This window comes from Sorex fumeus, unplaced genomic scaffold, assembly GCF_029834395.1.
Source record: "Sorex fumeus unplaced genomic scaffold, SorFum_2.1 ptg000013l, whole genome shotgun sequence".
NCBI lineage: Eukaryota > Metazoa > Chordata > Mammalia > Eulipotyphla > Soricidae > Sorex > Sorex fumeus.
Genome location: NW_026606070.1, coordinates 10,235,740 through 10,257,756, shown reverse-complemented (window position 1 = coordinate 10,257,756; position 22,017 = coordinate 10,235,740). Strand labels below are relative to the sequence as shown.

Below are 22,017 nucleotides of genomic sequence, written 5' to 3'. Positions count from 1 at the left end.
TGCCTACATTTGTCCATCATGAAGTAGTTTAGGCAAGTTCCAAACCTAGAGATTTTTCCTTTTGAACTGGTGATAGGTGTGGCATGGTGTTCGCTACTTGAAGTGCCCTCTGTCTTTCTCTCCTACTTAAAATCGAACTCACGTGTCATTAACTGAGCGGGGATGCTTAGGTGCCGTGTAGCAGTTTTAGAATTTAACAGAATTCAGCTAATGAGATCTCGATACACAAGTAGGTTGGAAATAAACATCACACCAATAGCTAGACAGAGTCAATAACGTCTTAAGCTGCGCATTTAAGCCACACGTGGGGTTATGGAGTTGAATGTGGGAGTTATCAAAATTTATTTTCAAATAAACTTTTATTTTCAAAGAAACTTTTGGTTTTCATACCCATGTCATATATCCACGGTCATGAAAATTGGAAGGGGCCACAACAGTGACAGGGGTAAGTGGTCGATGTGGATGAGAGCTGGGTGCTGAAAGGAAGAAAAGTGATATGCATGATACACAATACTGTGGTGTTGCAGACCACAGTAACTTAAAGGAAAAAAAGAAAGAGGGATGCCTGCCATAGAGGCAGTCTGGGCACCAGGAGGGAAACTGGAGATATCAGTGAAGGGAAGTAAATACTGATAAAGGATCGGTGTTCGATTATTATATGCCTGAAACTCAACCATGAATAACTGTTAACTTGGTAATTCAGTATTATTCAGTATTGTACTTTTAAAAGGTGGGGTGTGGGGCTGGAGTGATAGCACAGCAGGTAGGGCGTTTGCCTTGCACGCAGCCAACATGGCTGACACAGGTTCGATTCCCAGCATCCCATATGGTCCCCCAAGCACAGCCAGGAGTGATTCCTGAGTGCATGAGCCAGGAGTAACCCCTAAGCATCACCGGGGGTGACCCAAAAAGCAAAAAAAAAAGGTGGGGTGTGTCACACGTGGACAAAGTTTACCAATTCCTGATGGAGAGGAAGAAGAGATGGTTCTCTAATACTTGGTCCTCTGACTCAGCACCAGACACTTTCTAGTAAGGACCTGATTTGAGCCTGTGGAGGATTCTCTAATTGAAGTGGATGTATTTGGGTGCTGGCACTTTTGAGAAGTGCCTAAGCCCTTCAAGAGTCTGGTCGCCATCAGGTTCAGTGCACTTCAAAAGTAGACATGGAATGAGAATTGTATCCCTCCACTTGGGGATCTCAGTTTTGGATGTTCGGATCCATTTGCCATCTGGTTCAAGGCACACAGTCCTCTCTGCTAGATCCAGGTCCCTTCTCTTTGTTTACTCATTTTTTCTCGACGCTGTTCTCCAGACGCATTCCCTTCCCCAGCTGAGTGTTCATCAATTGATTATGCTTAGTGTGCTTCTCTCATTTTGTGTTTGTTCTTTAAAATGCTTCCTAGTTTGTATACATCGTTATTTGGGGGTTGTTTGTGTTTTGGTTTGGGGGGCCATACCTAGCAGTGCTCAGGGCTTAGTCCTGGCTCTGTCCTTGGGTTTCCCCTTTGATAGTGCTCTGGGGGACCCTATGGGGTGCTGGGAATCAAACACAGCATGGCTATATGCAAGGCAAGCACCTTACCCACTGGACTATCTCTTCAGCCCAAGTGCATTGTTGGGGGCCACACCCAGGATGCTCAGGAGATATTCCTTGTATACTGCTCTGGGTGTACAGGGAATAGGGAGAATGGGAAGACTGCTCTGGTGGTGCTTGGAGGACTGTGATTCTATACAGTGCCAGGGATCAAACTTGGGCCTCCTGAATGCAAAGCATGCATGCTAGACCTTTGAGTTCTCTCCCAGGCTCTTGTATATATAACGTTTAATTTCTAAAACAGCTATTGTGTTTTCAAATTTTTACTGTGTTTACTCACTAATGTTCTAGATCTATGTATATCCTCTGTGTGTACATCTAATCTGTTGCTTCACATGGTTACATATGTTTCGTGGTGTACATTTACTGTATTTTACCCCTCTGCTCTCAGCAACACGAGGAAACTCAGTACCCACTCACCTCCCAAACAAAAGGCGACAGTGCCTAATGTTATGCCTGCCTATGTGCAGACTGAAGTTGAAATTTCTTTATTTCTTTAAAAAAAAACTTTTTTTATAGGTAGGTAATATGGTTACAATAATGTTTAGGATTGTAGGATTGACATACAAAGTTACTGCACCCCACAACCATTGTGCCAAGGACCCTCCATCACTATCCAAATTTCACCTCTGGTCTCCCAACTCAGAATTTTAGGGGTTCCCTTAACAGCTAAACTTCTGGACCCTAGACTTTGTAGGAGCTTAGTCTGAAAAAAATAGTATCAAAAACTTTCCAGAATGTCTTAAGTGTTGCAATAACCCAACATTCTCTCTAGCAGTTCAAATTTTTTACTAATAAATACATATAAAGTTATATCTTATTTTAATTTGTATATCTCCAGTTACTACTGTTTTTTTTAAATTTATTTATTTATTGAATCACTGTGGGAAAAGTTACAAAGCTTTCAGGTTTAGGTCTCAGTCATGCAAATATCAAACACATTTCCCTTTACCAATACTTATTTTTTACCATGAAGAACCCCAATAAAACCCCACCCCCCACCCCTCCCAGTGCCTGTGAGGCAGATGAATTCTAGTTAACACTCTATCTGCTTTGATTAGATTCATTGTTTCAATAAAAGATTCACCACTATTATTTAGAGTTTACCCACCCCCCCAAAATCAGACATGCTGAAAAAGCATTGTGAAGTGATTTGCTTTCTACAGCTGGGTTCAAGAATTAAATGTTGGTTTTGGATTTCTGCTATTTTACTTATTAACCCTGGAATATTTCTACTGAAAGTCAGATAATTAAGAAATTGGTTTCTGTGCTCTGGAGTCATGTCCGTGCTGGAGAGCCGCTCGTGGGGGGCAACTGGTGACCTCGGTAGGGCGTGAAGGGCAGACCGAGACGCCCCCCTTCCCATGAGGTTTTAGTTGCCCCCACACCCCCGGCTCATACCTGCTCTCCACAAGGCTCCCATGCGGCCGCCATCTTTCTTTCCAGAGAGGAGAGGGCGAATGGGGCAACACCCTTTCCCCTCCGGGCAGACATGATGGCCTGGATTAATGCAAAGTCCGTTCACTTGTCTGCTCCAAGCTACTGGGTTCTGCATTAAGTCCTTGTGCTTCTGGGGCCGTGGCTGTGCTGGAGAGCCGCTCGCGGGGGGCAACTGGTGACCTCGGTAGGGCGTGAAGGACGGACCGGAACGCCCCCCTTCCCATGAGGTTTTAGTCGCCCCCACACCCCCGGCTCATACCTGCTGTCCACAAGGCTCCCATGCGGCCTCCATCCTTCTTTCCAGAGAAGAGAGGGCGAATGGGGCAACACCCTTTCCCCTCCAGGCAGACATGATGTCCTGGATTAACGCATAGTCCGTTCACTTTTCTGCTCCAAGCTGCTGGGTTCTGCATTAAGTCCTTGTGTTTCTGGGGCTGTGGCCGTGCTCCAAACTTAACTCTGATTTTCAGGGAGAAACGTTGGGTGATTTACTTCCCATTGATCACTTTGTATATAGAGAGATGTCGTAAGCGGCCGTGCGGTTTGGAGGAAATGTTCTAGTTCCCACATACTCGAGCTATGCTTGTAGAGGCTTCTGGTCACCGGGGTTCCATCTGGGGGAGGCGGGATGCGGCACCTACCCCATCTGGGACTTCCCGATGATCTCGGCTCTTTTTGTAACCTGTTTTTTTCTCCGGGGGCTGTGGAGCCAGCCCTCCATGTGGCCTTCTCTTCGGCTGTATGCTGTAAAGATCTCCAGTTACTACTGTTTTTATACTCGTTAACTTACTGGGTTTCCTTTCATGAAAATGTATTCTTTTCTCCCTTTTCTTTATTTTATTGATCTGCTTTCTTTCTTACTTATTTCTAGTATTTTCTTGTTTTTTTTCAATAATAATTATTTGCTAGTTCAGATTTATATATTATAACAACATTTTTCCTTATGTCACTTATCCATTTACCTTTTGACCATGGCATTTGTTCTTCATTGAACAGAAGACTTTAATATAATTAATTATCAGAGTTTTGCCTTATTACATCTTTTCTTCAATTTTAGCATAAGGAAACAGCTAACCTGGGGCACCTTGCATTCTTCCTTTTTTCATCTTTGAAGCCTTCTTTCTTTGGTGTGCTGTCTTTCACACTTTTTGTGACTCATAAAAACCCTGTCTTAGTTGTGTGTTTTATGGGACTTTGGCTGGTTGCAGGTTGAAACACGTGTTTAATGACACACACAAATACTGCAGATTCAGTCTTTCAGCTTTGAGGTGACATGTCTGTATTTGTTTTCAGTTCAAAAGAGGATTCACTGCCTGTCCAAGAGACAGTTTGCAATAAACTGAAATTATAAAGAAAATATATCTAGTGGTCTATAGGTTAGTCACATGATGACTGTCATTATTCATAAGCGTACTCTTCATCTTCTTTGACATGATAAGCAATGTCTTTGGAATTTGTCATTCACTATGTCTTTTTAAAAATATTTCATATTTCATACATATACATAATATCCTGGGGGGCTTACTAGATTCATGCTTTTCATAAGGAAATTCTTTTTGTGGGGGCACACTCAGTGGTATCTAGGGGCAACATGGTGCTCAAGATCAAACTTGGGGAGTCTTGCACACAAAGTGTGTGTTTCAGTTTGTTGAACCATCTCCTCAGCCCCAAGAAGTTCTTACTGTAGGAAAAAGCAGGAATCAAATTAAGATATCAAGCCACATTGAAATGGCCATAAGGTTGTTTTCCTGCTATTTACTCTAACTCAGAAAGTAAGAGAATGAAGCATGTCTATATCCATAAATCCTCTAAATTATGTTAGTGTAATGGATTGAAAATGGTTCGACTAGCAGTCATCCCCCATACTGGAGAAGCTGTACTGCTGTCTAAAAACTTGTGCTCTTAGTTTACATTTTGCAAGAATGCAATCCTCAGTAGAGAATGTTTAATTTGGGAAACACTTAAGTACATTTTCATCAAATAGGAATTCAGATTGCTCTCACAGACATTCTCCTTTTCAGAGGAGACTGCTCTTTGCAGCAGATTTGAGAGTTCTACAGCACTGAGGCATTTGTTTACCTAACAGGAAGCTTATCTGAGTTCCTTAAAAGCCATTCCATTTTTTAACAAAGAAAAATGGACATATCCATGTCTCCAGGAAGTATAATCATTATGTTAAACACTAATCATTAGAAATATACCCGTTATGATATGTGCAAAAGTATTGATCAGCCCAGGCAAAGGTGGAAACACAAGCAAAGTACTCTCTGCTTATTTTAGTGGCTTTTATTGTTCTTTTTTATAGCTCCGTAGCACTGTAGCACTGTCCTCCCTTTGTTCATCAATTTGCTTGAATGGGTCCAGTAACGTCTCCATTGTGAGACTTGTTGTTACTGTGTTTGGCATATCGAATACACCACGGGGAGCTTGCCAGGCTTTGCCGTGCGGGTGAGATACTCTCAGTAGCTTTCCGGGCACGCCAAGAGGGGAGGAGGAATCGAACCCTGCTCTGCCGAGTCGGTCACATGCAAGGCAAACACCCTACCACAGCGGTAGGGCGTTTTTATAGCTCATGACCAATAATTCAAGATGGTTTGGGTTATTCCAATTTTCCAAAATTATTTCTTAGACACCATTTATATCTATATATGTCATATATAAGATGCACATAAGTGAATTTTATATATTTGTTACATATGCATATAATGTTTCATTATAAGGCATTAACTGCAAAATTTAAGTGATTAAAATTTAAGTTTTATAAATGACACCATTTGGATCCTTTCATTTTGCTGTTGTTGTGGGCCACACTCAGCCATGTTCAGGGGTCCACCCCCCAAGAAGTGCTCGGAGACAGAGCAATATCTAGGACTGAACACAAAGCTCCTGCATGCAAAACACACATTCCACATATTCCAGTCTTTGGGTCTTCTCTCTGGTACATTGTTGTTGTTTGTTGTTTGTTTTTGGCCACACCTAGCTGTGCTCCGGTCTTACTTCCAACTTTGTGCTCAGGGATCACTTCTGGAGGTGCTCAGGGAAAAATATGTGGTGCTGAGGATAGAACCCGAGTCAGCCAGGTGCAAGGCAGATACCTTACCTGCTGTCCTATCTCTCCATCCCCTGTCTTGGGATGGTTGTTTGTTGTTGTTTTCTGTGGTGATGGGGATTGAATCTGGGACCTCACACATAGAAGTGCTCTGCCATAAAGCTATGTTCCCAGTCTTTTTGGATCTTTTTTGAATTTTTATTAACTTTTTGATGTTGCAAAGAGAGATCATTTTCTAGGAAAACAAGAAGATTGCTGATAATTCACCATGAAGTTTAATCTATCTTGTACCATTGGCTCTAGATGAAGAACTGTACTGTCTCGATCCATGATGACTCCATCTTTGAGCCTGAGGAACAGTTCCAGGTCTACCTCAGCCATCCTCTTGGAAACCACTGGAGTGGAGCCAGAATCGGAAAGAATAACCTGGCCACCATCACAATATCCAATGATGAAGATGGTAACAGAGATACTGCCCTTAGCTACACTTTGGTTGTGAGATACAAATTGATGTTTTGCTAATGTAATTATTGGTGCCTTTAAAAATGCCATTTCGATGAAAGTATCTAGTGATAACAGTTTTGTAATATTTATATAACAATCTTGCAACAAGTGACAAAAGCTATAAATAGCAAAACTGAATGTGAACCCTATTTGATCAGATTTTAGAATCTAATTAGAAACAAAGACTTCCTAATATAATCTGATTTGATTATATTATTCTTGTCAATAGGACTCTTTAGGGTTTGTGATGTAAAATCAGAGACTAACTTGGATGTTGGATAAAATAAGAAAAGCAGTTTTGGTGTTGAATCAGTCATTAACCAAAGGTTAGATTCCAAACCTGAGATGAATTATTGGATTATCCAGAAAACCCAATAATTAAGGCTTAGAGAGGACATATTCCTAGTGTTACTGCGACACCCCTAAGTTTCACAGAGCATGGATTTTCAGAGAAGTAAAAGGGAAAATGAACATAGAGACTTTAGAAGTTTCTCCACTATTCTATATTACATATAAAATACTATAAAATTTGTCATTGTTTTAAATTTCATTTTTTGTTTTGTTTTGTTTTGTATGTGGGTCACATCTGGCAGCACTTGGGTTATTCTTTCTTCTCAGGGGATCCGTATGCTATATCAAGAAATGAACCCAGTTATCCCATGATGCAACTCATACAACCAGCCCATTGTGCTATCTCTCTGGCCCAATTTTCCCATCTTTTATCTTACTCTATCTACAGTTATTATCCCATTCTTTGCCAAGAATATAATGGAAAAGAAAGTATAAATTGAAATTTTGGTGTAAATCAGCATATCATTAAACCATATCCTAGCAACGAGAATAGGACCCCAAACTAGATTGTGTTAGGAAATCTGTTCCAGAATTATTGTAGCTAGTCACTATTACCGCTCATTCCAAATTAAACAACCACTGGGAAGATGAAGTGTGGAAGGAAAGAGCCATAGGAAAGAGTTCCAAGAGACCAGAAATGAGAACTGGATTGGTAAATGTGAAGAAGTGAGATAAATTATAAACCTTAGAAATTCACATTTCATAAACAAAGAGTTGGTTCATACAGATTTTTCTCAAGGATTCCCTATGTCTCGGTCCCTAGATAAAATGTGCGAATTTCAACACATTTTGTGAGTTGTCATGCCCAGATGGAAAACATGGGCATATCAAGCTTAAAAATATATCCATCACTCTATTGTTTTTAATAAGAAATAATTCCTTCAGAATTACAAGATAAATTTCCTTTTTCCTAACATTGCTGTGTGTGTGTGTGTGTGTGTGTGTGTGTGTGTGTGTGTGTGTGTGTGTGTGAATACTGATTAATTTTTATGAATTAAACCATTTTGCCTTGGTACTGTTAACCTAATGTGGAAAATTCCCTCTGGTCATCATAAGATGATTTTATGGGCATCTGAATTCTTTGCTATTCTAACTTGTGCTTGTTTTTTAAACTGTGTTTCCTTAGCACCAACCATTGAGTTTGAAGAAGCTGCATACCAAGTTCGAGAACCCTCAGGGCCGGATGCCATGGCCATTCTCAACATCAAGGTGATTCGCAGAGGAGATCAGAACAGGACGTCCAAGGTTCGCTGCAGCACAAGAGACGGCTCTGCCCAGTCTGGTGTGGATTATTACCCGAAGAGTCGAGTGTTAAAGTTCAGCCCCGGTAACTGAATACCAGTCCCAATATACGGGGAGGGGCACATATCATATATTGGAATATAGAAGTAAATACAAAAAATGAAAAGGGAAAATAGAATAGAAAGAATTTACTCGGCATACATTTATGTTTAGAGAAATCTTTAAAAAAATTTTCAGGGGCTGGAACAATAGCACAGCGGGGAGAGCGTTTCCTTTGCACGCGGCCAACCCAGGTTCGATTCCCAGCATCCCATATGGTCCCCTGAGCACCTCCAGGGGTAATTCCTGAGCGCAGAGCCAGGAGGAACCCCTGTGCATTGCCGGGTGTGACCCAAAAAGCAAAAAAAAAAATTTTTTTTTAGTTAACAAACATGGCGTGGGAGGATCGGAGAGAGAGCTGAAAGGGCTGGAACACTTGCATTGCATACAGGAGGCTAGATTTAATATCTGGCACTGCATGGTCCCCTGAGCACTGTTATAGTAGCCCTCTGAGCACCTCTGAGTATGATCCCAAAACAAAAGCAAAACAAAAAATGGCATGAGAAGGGGGGACGGTGAGGGGTAGAGGAATGGGTCCCTTTCTTTAGAACTTCTGAGAATTTTATTTCATCAAATTTGTTTCTAATAGCACAGCGGATAGGGAGTTTGTTTTGCATGCGGCTGAGTCTCCACCCTTCTCGGAGAGCCCGGCAATCTACCAAGAGTATCTCGCCCGCACGGCAAAGCCTGGCAAGTTTCCTGTGGCATATTCGATATGCCGAACATAGTAACAACAAGTCTCACAATGGAGACATTACTGGTGCCTGCTCAAGCAAATTGATGAACAATGGGAGGACAGTGCTACAAAGCTACAGACAGCCAATGATTCATTTAAGAAGGGGCATTTGATTAAATCATTATAGTTTTATGTATGTGTCATTACTCTGATTTGACAAATATTGATACAACACTGTGTGCTGGGCCACTCTGAGATTAGTAAAATTCAGAAGGAGGGCACAATTTCTGTGTTCAAATGGTCTGACACCTACTAGGATAAAGGCATTGTGTTAAGAAATTCCCAAAGGGGTTGGAACGATAGTACAGTGGGTAGGGCATTTGCCTTGCATGCAGCCAACCTGCGTTCAATCCCCGGCATCTCATATGGTCCCCTGAGCACTGGAGCACCGCCAGGAGTGATTCCCGAGTGCAGAGCCAGGAGTAAGTCCTAAGCATCGCTGGGTGTGACCCAAAAAGCAAAAAAAAAAAAAAGAAAGAAAGAAAAAAGAAATTTCCAAAGGGGGGGAGGTAACCAGGAAGATAGCTGAGCACATGCTTTGTATGTGGGAGGTCTGGGTTTGATCCCCAGCATTGTGTGTTTACCCCAAGCACCACCTGAGACAATCCCTGAGCATTGCCCAGGTATGGCCCCAAATAAATAAGATTTATCTTAGAGACACTCTGACTCTGAGTCATCAGGAATGATATGGAAGTCACGTGACCTGCTGGACTGTCAGTTTTAATCATGTTAGGGAAAGCATGAGCTAGTGAAGGAGTTCATTTGTGTGCTAATTTTGTTCATAGAGCTTTCCGGAATTGTCAAAGGTTGAAAGTCCGCTGTTGATCTTGGCGTCATTTGTGACGAAGGCAGAAGTAGGCAAGCATTCAAAAGACATTTCCAAGATGTTTTAGCAAGCTTTGGGCAAAGAATGGACCCCTCAGACACAAGGGCTGTTGCTGTGGTCTGTCTCAGACCCCTGGACACAAGAAGGCCTTTTTTTCCCCTTCTTTTTGTGCCACACCCAGCGATGGCTCAGGAGTTACCCCTGACTCTGCACTCAGCAGTCACCCCTGCAGACTCAGGAACCATATGGGGTCCTGGGATTGAACTCAGGTCAGAAACATGTAAGGCCAGTGCCCTACTTACTTTACTATCTCACCAGTCCCTCCGTTTGCTTTTTTTTTTTTTTTTTTTTTTTTTTGCTTTTTGGGTCACACCCAGCGACGCTCAGGGGTTACTTCTGGCTCTGCACTCAGGAATCACTCACTCCTGGTGGTGCTCAGGGGAACCATATGGAATGCTGGGAATCGAACCCAGGTCGGTCGCGTACAAGGCAAACGCTCTACCCACTGTGCTATGGCTCCAGCCCTTCTGTTTGCTTTTAAGTGATGCGATGAACAGAATCATACCATGCAACAATTATGCAATGAAAAATTACAAACCATATTCTAGGCCAAAAAAAATGGGATGTGATGATTATGTCTTAAGACACAGGTGACGTTTTAGAAGCAGCTTGTCCACTTCTACAAAGGAGAGAAAGAAGCCTTAGCTACTGCCAGGGGTATTTACAGCTTCAGAGAATAATTATTCAGAAGACAAAGTAGCTTTTTCGGGCTCTAACCCTCTCCCCCAACAGGCAAAACCTGATTGGTGCCTTTGAGTTCTTCCCAATAGGAACTTTATGCCTAAGTGTAAAAGGGTAAGACAATTTTTTTAAAAAAAAACTCAGGGTGGAGCATATTTCGGATCATAGATTTTTATTACCACTAGCTGGTGTCAGGCAGGGGCCATTAATCCTCATCCCGTGTTGAATAGTAAATCTGCAGTACTGAGCCTCTACTACGGGTAGAATTTGGTCGATAAAACAGACTCCTCGCTGGAGATGGGGTTACGGTGATTAGCAGCCACTGCATTCATAACAAGCCTCTGTGAAGAAAGGCTATATTGCAACAGGAAGCCACTAGTTTGCCTAACAGGGTCTCTGTCTTTGTGTGTCCTTGGAAGGTGTGGACCATATCTTTTTCAAAGTTGAGATTCTCTCCAATGAAGACCGGGAGTGGCATGAATCCTTCTCCCTAGTCCTTGGTCCAGATGACCCCGTAGAGGCAGTTCTCGGCGATGTGACCACGGCCACAGTGACGATTCTAGACCAGGAGGCAGCGGGGAGCCTGATACTGCCAGCACCACCCATTGTGAGTTACCTTGACCTAAGTAGACTGCTTCTGTGTCTTAATGGACAGCAAACAAGAGCTCGTGAGAGTTCGGATGGCTGCCGTGGTTCTCAACCAGGAATAAGCTCATCACTTTCCTTCCTCACCCCTGTCACCTCCAGGGCACTCTCGGCAATGTCTAGTGACACGTACTTTTTTTAGTTGTCACAACCGTTATGTAGAGCAGAATTAGTACCTAGTAGGCAGAAGTCGGGGATAATGCTAAACACCCTTGCATAGGGCCACGCCAACAACTAAGAAATGTTTGACTCAAATGTCAACAATGCTAAAGGTGTGAGGGCCCAAATAAGATGGGACTATACCGACACCTTAGTGTGAATAAGACAAAAAGTAAGATACAACTCATCCTCTCATTTCTTTGGTGGGTGCTCGAAAAGTAGATAGGGGGTACTCCCCTTTGTCTACATATATGCCGCGTGGATAGGATTCAGTGAGCAGAAATGCCATCCCATATTTCCCAGTTTGGTAACAGACGGTATGGATGCAGTTACTTTCTCATTCACAGGAAAATGCCTAGAGAAATTTAACATCTAATCATGAAGCATCAGACTAAATCTTCTAACCTACCCTGGCTAAGCTCATACCATAGAAGGATCGTTTCAGGATGTGTCTCTGATTACCATGGAAGAAACATAGTACCTTTATTTACCCTCATTTTGCCAAATAGGCCACTACCTAGCATTAACAATTTAAGGCAACTTTTAAACGAGCAACTGTCATTTGTGATACAGCGTTGGTACCAGTGTGCAGGACAATAAAAGTATTTCTCACATGACTGGGAGGGAGATTAATGAGATAATAAAAGTTTTAGCTCAGGCAGTAGGATCTTCTCTACCTACTAAATATCTGTCGCCTTTTTTCAGGAACACCCGGCAGTGGTATAAAAGCTTGTTAGTTTTCCAGAGCAGAGAAGTCATCTTAGGGATCCTTGGAAGGGGGAAATCTCAGTTCTCTGACCTTCCCACACCCCAACTCTGGAGGAAGCTGAGTTTATTGCACCTTTGCAGGTTGTCACACTTGCTGACTATGACCACGTGGAAGAGGTCACCAAGGAAGGAGCCAAGAAATCCCCCTCCCCGGGCTACCCACTGGTCTGTGTCACTCCCTGTGACCCCCACTTCCCCAAGTATGGGGTAATGAGGGAGCGCTGCCTGGAGGCTGGCATCAACCGCTCCTCCGTGCAGTTCAGCTGGGAAGTGGCTGCCCCCACAGATGGCAACGGGGCCCGGTCTCCTTTTGAGACCATCACTGACAACACACCGTTCACCAGCGTCAACCACATGGTAAGTCTGCAGAGATGGGATTGGGCATGGAAAGGAAACATTAGTGTCTGCTGCTCAGAATCATCCATTCCCTAAAGTTTCCAATATGGTATGGTATTTGGAATAAGCTAAGTAATTCATACATAGTATTTCCATTCTTATGGGTAAGGGAGTGGGGTAAAGTTAAAAGAGAACTAGGTTAACAGACCATCTATTTCAGAATCCTGATTTGACCTATGTGAAGTGAAGAGGTACTTAGTCTCTCTAAAGCCTTAAGCTCTCAATCCACGAAGTAATCTTTTTCACATATCAACTCAACGAAGTCATTAGCAAATCTCATATAAAATCACTTGGGAGTTGGAGAGACACTACAGCGGGTAGGGCGTACTTTGTACATGGTAGACCTGGGTTTGATCCCCAGCAGCCTGAGTTCCACCTGGAGTGATCCCTGAGAGCAGAGCCAGAAGCAAGCCCTGAGCATCACTGGGTGTGGACCAAATATAAAAAAAATTAATAATATTTAAAAATTATTTACAGAGACCGGGGATATTGCTCAGTGATCAGAGACACATAGCAGGTTTGCATAAGAACCTAAATTTGATCCTCTATACCCCATAGTCCCCCTTAAGTACCACTAGGTACAGCCCTGGTGGCCCCCAATCACCCTGACCATAATAGAACCACACCCTTGGGCCCAAATTTTGAATTATCTGGCCTGGTTGGTTATCCCTGGAGTGGCCTCTGGGACCCCTAAACATTACTTGGGAGACCCCAGAAAAAGATCTGGTTAAGTGACAAAGTAAATCTAAGTCAAAGATTTTAGGTAAGGGCAATTATTAATGGTCTTCCAGAACTTTCTAGTCATCCCATACAGATTGGGTTTAAACACATGGTGGGATGGGCAAGAAGATACCTTACAAACTCTAGGGCATGTTTCGGATACTGGAGACTGGGGTTCAGTCTGGGCAAGGCATGGTTCCCCCACAACAGAGTGATGCTCCAGCACTGAGCCGGGGGAGGTCTTGAGAACTGCTGGGTGTGACTCCAAAACAAACTCATTAAGGGCGTGGACCAAGGTCTCTCTCACATTTATGTGTCCCAAAGTAGTCAGCACCTCCATAGTTCGTGGCACGAACTAGTTATTAAACAAAAGGGCAGGCTGTGCCTTTGAGTGATCTACATTTTACAAAGCTCTGTGGGAAGGCCTAAACAGAGGTTCAGAATGCAGTGACTCAAACAGAGAGAGAGCAGACAACAGTGACTACTCTCTACTCACTGCAGCGTCCAAGGGAGTTCTCGTCTCTTCAGAGGAAGATCTTAAAACTCTTCAGCACATAGAAAGCCTGTTGATCTTTGACTAATCAGGTCACTGAACAATTTGGGAATTGAAAAGTTTCTTTTAGGCAGACTTTCTTCCAGTTTTTCTCTTCAATTCACATTTGTCGATTGTCACTTTAGTATTTGATGTGGGTGGGATAATAATGATGGAATGCTGTTTGGACAGAGATGAGGGACTTGAAATGAAGGTCACTCTGTCCATTGTTTTTGCTGGACTTTGTTCAGAAAGACCAGAACACCAGATTAAATACATAAATTTAAATTATTTTCTGTATTGTTAAAATTTTTATGGCAAAACTTTATAGCTTAAGTTTCATAAGTATCTAATTCTCTGTTTGGTTTGATTTAAGCCAAATATACAGTTTCATCTAGCACCAATTTTATAGATTCATTTTATGTTTCAGTTTCTTTTCTTGCAATGAATTAGTGACTCACCCTCCTTAGCCCGTTTGCTTTGCCATCTTTCTTCATTTCTTCAACTGCTTATTTAATACCATTGCATCACATGCATTTTTATAAGATGCCCCAACTCCCTTCTTAACTAAGTCCATGTATATAAATAAATAAAGTGTTGGCAGCTAATTAAAAATTGTAATGGAAAAAATCTTCTTTAATTTTTAATGAACTTCAATGAAAATTGTTTTCATGGGTAGAATTTATAAGTGTGCACGACTGCTTTGTGGGAGGTCCATGGCACGCAGACCTACCAATTACTTTTTCTTTTTATGTACTTCCTTATGTGTATGCACATGTAACCCAAAGAATTCCGATGACCTCCTTTGACACTGCATAGACGGAGTTAAACACTCTTATGGTTTCTATATGTCTGGGAACATGAAAGAATATAAAAAAGACTTCAAAGGTACATAGGTAACAGATGCCAAGTTCTCAGCTTCAAGTCTGTATGCTACTATAACTTGCAGAGTATGTGCTCATCAAAGCGGGAATGGGGTAGGAATAACACATTGGAAGGATAGAAAAAACTTCAGAAAAGAGAGAATCTTCCTTTGTATCCTTGTACTATAACCTTGTACTATAACTCCAAGAGTCACTTGGAGTCTTGCTGGAAGGGGAAAAGTTAGTTGAGTGGTCCTTATGTTGTAAGAGTCCACTTTGGACTCTTACAAAGAGCACATCTGCCCACTTGTTCTTCGTCTCCTTCATTGCTTATGCCTCATTCCTAGTTTCTGGTAGAAAGTATGTACTTTTATGTGGTAAAACAGTGGATGGATGGGATGGATGGATGCATGCATGCATGAATACATGCACGGATGGGTGGATAGATGGATGTGGATAGTGGATGCACGGATGCCTGGGTGAGAGGGTGGGTGGTCTTCACAGATTCCTTTTTTACTAGTACCCTGTGTCATGCCACTCCGAATATACAATGTAGGGAGCTAGGTAAGTCATATGCACATGCCTGAGCTTCTTTATTCTCTCCACCAGGTCCTGGATAGCATTTACTTCAGCCGGAGGTTCCATGTGCGTTGCGTGGCAAAGGCTGTGGACAAGGTGGGCCACGTGGGGACCCCCTTAAGGAGCAACATTGTTACCATTGGCACAGACAGTGCCATCTGCCACACCCCAGTGGTGGCTGGGACAGCAAGAGGCTTCCAGGCTCAGTCCTTCATCGCGACCTTGAAATACCTGGACGTCAAACACAAGGAGCATCCCAACAGGTCAGGCCAGCATGTCCCAGGGGAGTGGAGGAGTAAATCTCTGCCTGTCTTTGTGTTTCCTACCTGGGACAGACCAATCGGTGATGCTTCAGTCAATGAGGAATGAGTGATGAGTGAAAAAATAGTAAAACCATCTTCTAAGGTCCCTCAAGAACTGGCACATTGCCTAACTTCCTAGCCTCATATCCTCATCTTTGCTTGCTTGTCCACCCAAGGAGAACCACATAGTAACTTCCTCAGGATCTCGAATCCTTTTTGGTGATGTGCCTCTGCCCAGCTGCTGCTGACTCGGGCCTTTGCTGCCTTCTTCCACTCAGTGTACTTCAATTCCGTTCTTCTATCCTTAGCTCATGTTATCTCGACAACTTTTTCATCTTCCGGGGATGGAGTGATAGCACAGAGGGTAGGGCATTTGCCTTGCACGCAGCTGACCCGAGTTCGATACCCAGCATCCCATATGGTCCCCTGAGCACCACCAGGAGTAATTCCAGAGCGCATGAGCCAGGAGTAACCCCTGTGCATCGCCAGGTGTGACCCCAAAAGCAAAAAAAAGAGAACTTTTTCATCTTTCTCTCCAACTTAATTTGGGAGGCCCCCCTTCCAATTCCTCCACATATGTGTCTGCCAGAACATATCACCCCTCATTCTGCCTGTGCCCTTGAGAGCAGGGCCCATGTTTTTCTTGTCTCCACCTTGCACAGTGCTTCTTGGCACCATGTTGGCACTCACCAGATATCTAACCAGCCAACAAGTAACCACACAGTGTCAACCGTTTTGTGATTTATTCTTGTCTTGGGGTCCCAGACAGCAGTGCTAAGGGCTGGGCCTGGCTCTGTGCTTTCTGTGCTTTGGGTACCACGTGATGCTGTGTGACCAAGCCTCCTGGGTGCAAGCATTGGCTTCAGCGCTTCGAGCTGTCTCTCCTGCCCTGCAGACTATACAATGCTGGGCAGGCGGGCTTTTATTTCTTTCCTGAAAGATCTCGATTTTGATGGAAGTGGATACTTCCAATTTTTACGTAGTGGAAAAAGAATTCGTATGTATCATACGTTTTTTTCTTTAGCCCCTTTGTGTTTATGTTGTGCTTTGATAAAAAAACTGAGTTCGGGTAAAAGGATTTATTTGCCTGCAGAAAATAAGATTGGAATATGGAACCAAAAATGCAAATCCTTCTTCCTAACATTAAAATTCAGTTGTTTGAAAGCACAATGAAAGAACGGTACTGTCTCTTCCTAGTAAGAGGTACTGTCTCTACCTAGTAAGAGCCATTCTCTTCATCGTCCAAGGTTCTGCATCATCTTTAAAATATGCGCCTTTGCTCTGAGAGACAAGCTGTAAAAACCCTAAAGACCTCCTCCATAAACATGCTGAAAATTTAAGCTTGTCCAATGAAAAAAAAAATGCAGCCCATAAGTACAGTTCTGTTCTGTGTTGCAGTCTTGGCCAATATTTATTAAGCTCATATTTTATTTAGAATTATATACTGTATGCTCTGGAGAAACAAAAGAAGTGAAGGAAATGGTCCTTGTCCTCATAGTGGGAGGCAAGATAAACAGAGCCTGAAAACATACGTGAAATAGGAGCTGATATAAATAAGTTACAGAGTTCCTGCATCCAAGCTCCTAAGCGCTGAGGGACGTAGATCAAGGAGAGTGCGCCTCGGAGCAGAGCGTCACGTCCAGCGCAAAGTATTGCAGAAACTTGAAAGAGGAGAGGGAAAACCGTTTTCAGTTGGGGAAAGACAAGAGCAGTGGGATATAATTTTATTCTAAGAGTTTCCCCGGAAGCCTTAGAATTTAAAAAGCTCGGAGATTTTTTTTTTTAAGTACAAATACTTTAAAGAAAAAAAAATATGTGTGACCAGAAAGAGTACAGTGGTTAGGATGCTTGCCTTGCATGCCGGCTGACCCATGTTCGATCCCGATCACCCCATATGGTCCTCTGAGCACCGCCAGGAGTGATTCCTGATTTCAGAGGCAGGAATAACCCCTGAGTATTGCTGGGTGTAACCCCAAAACAAACAAACCAAAAAAGGAATTTCCCCTAATTCTCCTCCAGCAACAGTCACTGTACAGAGCAGTCCCTCAACTCTAGCTCATGCAGAATTGAAGCTTCTATGAAAAGGAGAAGAAAACTGTTAGGTAATTTGTGGTGATGCTATCTTTTCTTGTGTAGAAAATAACAAAGCAGTAATTCTTTTTTTTTACTTTTTGGGTCACACCTGGTGATGTACAGGGGTTACTCCTATCTCTGCACTCAGGAATTACCCCTGGCAGTGCTCAGGGGACCATATGGGATGCTGGGAATCGAAGCTGGGTCGGCCACGTGCAAGGCAAACGCCCTACCCGCTGTGCTATTGCTCCAGCCCCCAAAGCCTTGATACTTGATGGCTCTCGGTTCTGACTAGATGCTGTCTCGAGGGCAAAGCAGCTCAACCTGCACCCTCATTCCCTCTTTCTTGTTCAGAAAGAAATCCTCCATGGAAATCTTCAAAACGTCTCAGCATTCATTAGTGAAGACAGTCTCGTGCGCAGGCAATATGCTATCTAGCAGACAGATAAATCTTTCTGCCCTTTCCTCCTAGAATTCACATCTCGGTGCAGATCCCACACCAGGATGGGATGCTGCCCCTCATCTCCACCATGCCTTTGCACAACTTGCACTTCCTGCTCTCCGAGTCCATCTACAGACACCAGCACGTCTGCTCCAATCTCGTCACCACCCGGGACCTGCGAGGCATCTCAGGTGAGAGAAAGTTTTCTGCTGGTTCTTCTAGTTCTTTTCAGTGCCTTAGGGAGGAGGCTAAGTGAATCCTGCATTTTCTATTTTCTGGTCCTCAAAATCCATAGGATGAGTGACTTTTTTCTCTTAGCAAGCAACTAAACATGGGCAACTCAGACAATGAAGTAAATAGGAAGAAACAAGGATTTTGGAATCCAAGGTCTCCAAGCCAAATACAAAATGTATATATTAAACATATAAATGTATATATTATGTACATATTATACAAAATGTATATATATTAAATAAATAAATAAATCCTTCATATGGAAAACCATTTGTACCAACCAAGGTAAAGTTAGTGTATGGACATTTTTCAGGTACTTACCATGGTCAGGTTTAATTCTTTTCTCCCATTTCCTAAACATGTTTAGACTCACACTCTAAAATCCATAATTGGGGTCAAAGAGATAGCACAGCATGTAAGAATCCTGTCTGTTTCCCATGCCACATGATGGGGCTAGGGGGTAGGACAGGGAGGGGCCACGTCTATGGTGGTGCTGAAAGGTGGTAAAGGGGCATGCCTGAAGCCCTGTGCTGATTTACAGTACTGTAAATCACATTGTAAAAATGTGTATTTAAAAAAGGCCTTTCTCGGGGGCTGGAGTGATAGCACAGCGGGTAGGGCGTTTGCCTTGCATGCGGCCCGACCCAGGTTCGATTCCCAGCATCCCATATGGTCCCCCGAGCACACAGCCAGGAGTAATTCCTGAGTGCATGAATCAGGAGTAACCCCTGTGCATCACCAGGTGTGACCCAAAAAGCAAAAAAAAAAAAAAGTCCTCTCTCAGAAGAGGACAGGTGGATAGGAGGCAAATTGGTGGGGGTAGGGGAGTTGGGGGGGGGTCATTGGTGGAGGGAAGTAGACACTGGCGAAGGGATTGGTGTTGACACATTGCATATCTAAAACCCAATCATGAATAACTTTGTAATTTCATGATGACTAAATAAGAAATTTAATTAAGAAAAAGAATCTCCTCTCTATCCATTTGCCTTAGCCACTTGCAAAGGTCAGGAGCCTGCTTTGCATGCTATTGATCCAGGTTTGATCCCTGGCACCACATATGATCCATTGATCACCACCAGGAGTGATCCCTGAGTGCAGTGCCAGGAATGAGCCCAGCCAGAGCACAGCCAGGTGTGGCCCCAAACAAAAGAAAACAAATAAGAAATCAAAATAAGAAAATCCACGATCACTGCAGCTTTTGAAAGCTACCGTGTAGATGTTATGGGGCTAGGATGGGTTCTCCAGGAGGAAGAGGTGGGAAGATGGAGTTTGGGGTGCAAGATGTTTACTAGAGAGCCACGTCATTTAAAGAGCAAAAGAAGAGGCACGATTGGGCAGAGGAAGAACTGCAAAGCATCAACTACTGACTCTAGCAATCGCTGGAGAGAGCCCATCCTTCAGACTCATCCTGCTTCCGGCCAGAGCAGGAGGGCCTTCCTGCTCTTGCCCAAGCAAGGACATACCCTGGAACAGCGCTGCTCTGTCAAGAACCCAGAGCGGAAGCAGCTGATGGCTGAGGTCTGCATCTCTTCTCAGACATTCCACCTGATCAGTAGTCCCATCCCTTTTCATCTACCTGAGCCACATACCCTGAATGCACATCTCCTCTCTCCGTCACTGATGAATCACTGGATGGTGTTTTCCAAGACAGAGGAGCATTCAGAAGCTCTTTCATATTCATTAGGCATCCCTTGGGGGGGTAGCGATGGTCTTAACACAATAGAAATTAGTTGAGTGTAAATTATTTGCAAATCATTGAGCTGCACATGAAAGTTTAATTGTTTCACAGCAATGCTAGGGAAAGAAGCATGCCATGTTTGGGAGCTGAAGGTTTTACCTCTTCTTATTTAAACACAGTTTGGTTCACACATGTTCATGCTAGAATTTGAAGAGCCAAAGGCTGGGTGCTGATGTCAGACATTTAAGAAATGTATCAACTCTTTCAGCATCCTACAGCTACTGTTGGTATTGCAAAAATCCTTTGCCCCAATATTCTAAATCACATCTATATTCCACTCTCTCTGCTGCTTAAAGGTCTTCCTTAATTTAGAACAGTTCACTTGTTTGGCAGCATTTGATTCAGTAATTTTTGCCTGTAACCGGAGAGGTTTCGTCAAGCTTCATTAGTGAGTTATTTACTCATTAACACAGAATTAGGACTTTTTCCCCAAGAGAGAAGAGACCATGGGAGGGCGGGGTAGAAATCAAATGTTTGATTGGGAGCATTTTATAAAAGATTTTTTTAAAAAGATCTTTCTTACCAAAATAGTTCATCAGCAAAGTACCCACACAGCGACTCCATTGCCTCAAGAACTAATTGCAAAGGAGACACCCAGATTCCCCAGGGTGATGGCAAAATTGGGCTATATTTTCTTTATTTTGAGGTCTCCAGCTTGAGCGGTAGCACAACGAGTAGGGTGTTTGCCTTGCACGCGGCCGACACAGCCGACCCAGGTTCGATTCCTCCGCCCCTCTCGGAGAGCCCGGCAAGCTAACGAGAGTATCTGCCTGCACGGCAAAGCCTGGCAAGCTACCCGTGACATATTTGATATGCCAAACACAGTAATAGTTGTCACAATGGAGACATTACTGGGCTTGCTCAAGCAAAATCGATGAGATCTCCAGACCCCTGGGTTCGTTCATGAATGCTACTGTTGGTTATTCTCTTCTTTCAAGTTCCTGCAGGCTCTCTGGGGAATCCACGAGGCCAAGCTCTGCTTAACTCATGTCCATGGGCAGTATCTGGATTTCCCTGACCATCTGCAGGGCAGGAACCCCATGCGGCTGCACAGTTCACAGTGGGGTGGAGTCAAAACTACATTTGTAGCAGGACACATCCCCACACCAGCCCTGTAGACTGGGGCAGGCATCAAGGGCGAGGAGCCCTGCAGACCACTAATGGTTCCTTGTTCCTTCCACTACACGCAGAGGCAGGATTTCTGGATGACCGGGTCTACGATAGCACTGCCCTGGGCCCTGGCTATGACCGCCCCTTCCAGTTTGACCCCAGCGTGCGCGAGTCAAAGTCCATCCAGCTCTACAAACACCTGAACCTGAAGAGCTGTGTGTGGACCTTTGACGCCTACTACGACATGACAGAGCTGATAGATGTCTGTGGTGGCTCTGTCACTGCTGATTTCCAGGTGGGTGCCCAGCGCTGGGCTCTGGGCTGTGGGCACTTGCATACTGCATGGGACCTTGCTTGTTTCCCGAGCCCTGTACGGAGCTCACTGGAACCCGGGGCTTCTGGGAGTGAGCCAGCAGAGGGGGGGGGGGTGGTCTTATCTCTGAGTTCTGTGCAGGAGATCTCAGTGCCACCAGGGCTAAAGAGACACCACCACCCCCAAAGTTCTCAATTCAGTCTTTAAAACATGAATGTGGGGATTGTTTAAGTTAATGTGGAAGCAGATTATTGCCTGGCTAGTCATTCAAGCACGTATCAAATATTTGCTTATCATGCATATATACATATCTTTTTCTTCTGAGTCTGTTGTAGAAAGCTAAAAGGGTATACATTTGATGTCTAGGGTTATTAAAACTCTTACTTAGTAGATGGATTCTCTATACTATTCTATTCTACGTATTCTCTTCCCCACCAAGGAAAATGAGTTGAATGACAGGTGAAAAATTCTAATTTCCAGAAGACCCTAGGACACAGCCACCCCAAGTATTATGGAGAAAAGATTGTTTTAAAAGGCTTCGATTTTATATCTATCCTAAAC

The 22,017-nt window shown here is 43.5% G+C and overlaps 1 protein-coding gene across 1 annotated transcript in view; it reads left to right on the top strand.

Annotated features, from left to right (window-relative positions):
* The window catches only part of FRAS1 (Fraser extracellular matrix complex subunit 1), a 508,077-nt gene that overhangs the window by 459,440 nt on the left and 26,620 nt on the right, over window positions 1-22,017 (top strand). The window contains exons 60-66 of the mRNA XM_056111320.1: window positions 6,387-6,543; window positions 8,065-8,265; window positions 11,002-11,189; window positions 12,236-12,511; window positions 15,275-15,507; window positions 18,092-18,252; window positions 21,224-21,438. Coding sequence (XP_055967295.1) covers window positions 6,387-6,543; window positions 8,065-8,265; window positions 11,002-11,189; window positions 12,236-12,511; window positions 15,275-15,507; window positions 18,092-18,252; window positions 21,224-21,438 — 1,431 coding nt within the window. The remainder of the gene's footprint in view (window positions 1-6,386; window positions 6,544-8,064; window positions 8,266-11,001; window positions 11,190-12,235; window positions 12,512-15,274; window positions 15,508-18,091; window positions 18,253-21,223; window positions 21,439-22,017) is intronic.